General features: G+C 44.4%; 1 protein-coding gene across 1 annotated transcript in view; it reads left to right on the top strand.

The window, feature by feature from the left end:
* The window catches only part of LOC310780434 (cytochrome P450 3A30-like), a gene marked incomplete at its 3' end in the record, with an annotated part of 6,272 nt that extends 4,384 nt beyond the window's left edge, over positions 1-1,888 (top strand). Inside the window, exons 10-13 of the mRNA XM_083641010.1 lie at positions 906-1,066; positions 1,180-1,406; positions 1,513-1,675; positions 1,811-1,888. Of these exons, the coding sequence (XP_083497136.1) occupies positions 906-1,066; positions 1,180-1,406; positions 1,513-1,675; positions 1,811-1,888 (629 nt within the window). The remainder of the gene's footprint in view (positions 1-905; positions 1,067-1,179; positions 1,407-1,512; positions 1,676-1,810) is intronic.
* Between the last annotated feature and the right edge of the window lie 3,112 nt (positions 1,889-5,000).

Raw genomic sequence — 5,000 nt, 5'->3', positions numbered from 1 at the left:
GTTCATTGTTCATAAGGAAAATACCAGTGTTGTTGTTGTTGTTGTTACATTACCAGCTGCAACAGCGTGTGTGTGTGTGTGTGTGTGTGTGTGTGTGTGTGTGTGTGTGTGTGTGTGTGTGTGTGTGTGTGTGTGTGTGTGTGTGTGTTGGACTCCATCGCACACATTATGAACCGTAGTCCTGCTTTTAAAGGACTACGGTATACACTGCACGCCACGACCACATCGTGGACTTGATGGAACAGCTGACCAAACTTCACACACACACACACACACACAAAACTGTTCAGATGGACTGATTTTCTTCATTAATAATAATAATAATAATAATAATAATAATAGCAAGTAAATGTTAAAAAAATATACTTAAATACGACATGCAATGCAAAATGATGGGGGGAATGTAAATTAGACATATACTGTAGTAAATGGGCTATAACTCCAAATCACACTAGAATTCTCCTTTTAAGATTGCTCCTGCAGTGTTCTGGTTCACTAAGTTCAGTTCCTTGTTTGTAATCTAATTAATCTTAGGTAGTGTAGCAGTAGATTCCCTGCCTACCAACACGAGAGTTGCAGGTTCGGGTGCCTGTTCAGGGCGGAAGGGAACAGCCTGTACCACGAATGGAGATAAACAGATCCGTGGTGGGAATAGCGTGATCCTCCCACGTGCTACATCCTGCCGGTGAAGCTCCCCGCCATCAGTTGAAAAGAAGCAGCTGGAAACTGCACATGTGTCGGAGGCAGCATGGTGCTAGTCTACGGCTCTCCCCAGATCGGCAGATGGGGTAGCAACCGGGGCAGCAGGGTTAATTGGCGAAGTACAACTGGGCATAAAATAGGGGAGAAATCAGAAGAAGAAAAAAAAAATCTTGAATCTTGAACATGCTGTGGTTACATTTCAGGGCTGTCTGATCATGAGATCCTATCACAGGCCATGATATTCATCTTTGCTGGCTATGAGACCAGCAGCAGCTCATTGTGCTTTTTAGCCTACCAACTGGCAACCAACCCTGACGTCCAAAAGGCCCTGCAAGAGGAGATCGATGAGGCATTCCCAGACAAGGTGACTTAATGTCTTTTACTGTCTCTGCCGTCTCTCCCTACTCGTATCTTTACCTTTTGATCAGAAACTGGCTTTCTCCAAGCCACTAATCAAGAGTACTATACCATCTCCAGGGTCGGCCAACCTACGAAGTCTTGATGCACATGGAGTACCTGGACATGGCGATGAATGAGTCCCAGAGGCTGTGGCCTATTGCTAATCGTTTAGAGAGAATGACAAAGACATCTGTGGAGGTGAACGGTGTGACCATCCCTAAAGGAACCACCATCATGGTCCCAGTTTACGCTCTCCACCGTGAGCCCACCCTTTGGCCCGAGCCTGAAGCCTTCAAACCTGAAAGGTGCTACACTGAACTAATGGCAGGCTAAAGTCAGATATCACCCAAAAGCAGTAGCTTGGCTAAACCACCAACCAATGCTATCTGTGTGTTCTAATTCTATTTTCAGGTTCAGTAAAGAGAACAAAGACAAGATGGATCCTTATGCCTACCTACCCTTTGGAGCCGGGCCAAGGAACTGCATCGGCATGCGATTTGCTCTGTTGATGATGAAGTTGGCTGTAGTGGAGGTCCTGCAGAACTTCAGCTTTGTCACCTGCCAGGAGACAGAAGTAAGAAGACATGTTCTCACTGCTTGTGGTCATAGTGGCATGTTCATCATACATGTACGATTTTGGTGAGAGTGAATCTGAGCACATATTTTGGTGGTGCTTTAATTATTTTCAAAATCTCCCCCACCCCCCAAGGTTCCTCTGGAGCTGGGAAATGATGGCTTCACCACCCCTAAGAATCCCATCAAACTGAAGCTGGTGCCCAGAGCATAGATCTGCTGCAGAAGGTCCTGCTAGCTGACTGTATTCATCTGTAACCAGAGCTCTTTTGCCTGCATGGCTCCAGACCTTCCAATCCGCCCCCTCCACCGAGTGGAGTTAGAAGATGGAAATGGAGTGTAACAAGTGGACACTTCAGTCTGATATCAGGCTTCTCACTGCATGCTGCTTCAGCATTGAATCAGCTCACCAATTAAACTATATCCTAGGTATATAAGGTATATATTTTTGATATGGGGGGTTAGCTAAATGTGTAATTAGTTTTAATGTGTAGCCCATAGCCTAAGGGGACATTCACACCCAAAGCGCTTTTGGAGCTGCCAGCATCTTTCTGCAATACATTCTCTATGTAAGGACACACTAAACGTGCTCCTCTTTTAATGAATGCACCTGGTGTTTAGCGCTCGTGGCGTCTGTTGTTTTTCGAGGAGCGCTATGGGCGTTTCAAGATTCAAGATTCAAGATTCAAGATTTTTATTGTCACTCCATGGTACAAGTATCACGTGTGAAATTCTTGTGCTGTGGACTCCGTTTACAACATAGTACAAATATAACAGGGCATATGAGTGCAAAAACAACAAGAGACACAACAAGCAATAAGGCAGTATAGTGATAAGACAAGTCAGAGACAGTGGCATATTCACTGCACATAGTTTTTAAGCTGAAAAAAGTTGAACATTAGAGGAAAAATGCGTTGCTCGTCTTTTCCACTCCTCCTACATTTTCTCCTCCCGGGGGATCCTCGACCTCCGCTGCTGCCAGAATTGGCAATAATCTGGCTTTCATGTTGACAGTGAACAACATCAAACAGACAAAACCAGCTGGCTACCGTCCGTGTGGTCGTTGTGCTGCTATCTGTACTGCACGCGACTGACTGCAGGGGGGGGGAACAAAACGGAGTACAAAAAAAACACTCCGTGCGCTTTGTTTTGTGCACAATGGAAGCGCTCTCAACATGATTTTCATAGCGTTCTAACTGAAAAAAACAAAACGCTTTTGGTGTGAATGTCCCCTAATACTAAATATATCATTGTCTTGTACTGCTTGCACAGTGGGTTGCTTGGAATGTGCTTTACCTCTCCGTTCATCTCATTCCTGTGACCAGCACAGTTTGTCTGGGCAAGTTCCACACACGACTCATTTGTTGCCTTTCACAGAGTTGGCGCACAGCCTAGATTTGACTTCAGTTGGTCAGATGCCACATTTACTTTGAAAGTAAACGGTAGAACAGTAGTGCTGTCACTACTGCCCCACCCTCTGCCGATCTGGGGAGAGCCGTATAGACACACGCATGCTTCACCTGAACGACAGCAGGGAGCTGCGCCGGCAGCCGGCAGGATGTAGCACGTGGGAGGATCACGCTATTCCCACCAGTTCCCTTCCACCCCGAACAGGCGCCCCCCCGACCGACCAGAGCAGGTGCTCGTGCAGCGAGCAGGACACATCAATACTCTCATTCCGGCTTCCCACCCGCAGACACAGCCAATCGTGCCTGTACACTGTATGGACGCCCGACCAAGCCGGAGGTAACACGGGGGGCGCAAACCTGCTACCCTCATGTTGGTAGGCAGGGAATCTACCGCTACACTACCCGGACGCCCCATCATGCATTGCAGTTTATATGCATTATACACAAGATGGATAGAGGGGCTTGTTGCAAAGCTTAACATCCACTTGCGAACCCAATTGGCGATGTTTTTATCACCTTGATTTATTGAGATTTTCTGAGTTTATTTTCTCTATATGCATTTTAACTGACTATATAATTCAGTATAACCTTTTTGATGTCTTGAATAATAAAGTAATAATAACACTGGTGTCAATGGAGTTGTACAATTATGTCGAAAATACGATGGCTCTTTGTACAATCGCTGCTCTGCTTAAAAATCAAATTGCATTATGAAATCAATATACACGTGTGTGTGTGTGTGTGTGTGTGTGTGTGTGTGTGTGTCCACTGTAGTTGTTTTTACGTTTCACTCAACATCTTCTGAGGTTCCCATTTAAAACCGAAAACCAGAAAAAAGATGCCATAGTATGTAGACATGTTTTTCATTCAATCAGTCTTATTGTAAAGACTTTTAGTGTTTGTCTTTTTAAATGCTTATGGTAATACTCCCCTTGGCTGTAGGATATGTATTCTGTACATTCGTGGCTACAAGGTGTGGAATGGAATATTGGCAGTATAGGCTAAAGAGCACGTTGTGTCATCATCAGGTTACATATTAACTGTACAGGAAAAACTGTCAGCTAATGAAATACAGAGGCAAGCCATCCTAGATTAACACGAGGATATCAGATACAGAAGCAACCTTTGCCTTCCTTAATGGCCCAATAAATTGTAGGAATTGTAGGAATTTATCAGGAACATAATGTGTAAAAAGATGAGACTGAACTAGCGGTAGAGTTTGTCCGTATCGGAGCTCTCAAGTCCATCCTGGAATCAGAGAGTGTAATAGTTGAGAACAGCTTGTGGTGTGGGGACTCGTGGAGAGGTGCTGTGTGGAACATTTTGGTCTTTAACAACAATGGCTGTTGGACAAATGACAGAGCAGATGCTGCTGGCCCAGTTGAACAAAAACACCCTGTCCATCAGGTTTCTGCTCTTACATTACAAGGCTAGTTCAGGAGCTGGCCGTGGCCAAGCAAAGACAAAAGAGAGAGAGAGAGAGAGAGAGAGAGAGAGAGAGAGAGAGAGAGAGCATGTGAGATTGTGAGAACAAAGATTAGGGGAGAATTCAAACCCTGCCCTCTTTTCTATTTGACTGAATAACTGGCCTACTTTTAAATGTAAGACATTGTTTCAAGGGGGAGTCCCACCCATTCCATCCCCCGTTCCCACCCTCTCTGCATAAAGAGTTTCTTCTACAATGCTTTATGAAAAGACAAGATAATCCATGGCTAAACCCTATAATCTTTAGTGGAAGTAGTCCTAAACTGGCTGACAAATGGACAGTGGTCATAAATCAATGGGTTATGTAATTGTTATGAATGTAATAAAATCATATTTTATTTTTTACTGTTGCTGTTCTTCACTGAATATGACAGCAATTTCTCCAATTGACTGGTAATCATTTACAGAGCTAATAAGATGAATGAGTTGATG

The sequence above is a fragment of the Poromitra crassiceps genome (genome assembly GCF_964638095.1).
Source record: "Poromitra crassiceps genome assembly, chromosome: 8".
NCBI lineage: Eukaryota > Metazoa > Chordata > Actinopteri > Beryciformes > Melamphaidae > Poromitra > Poromitra crassiceps.
This window is presented reverse-complemented; position numbering and strand designations above follow the sequence as displayed.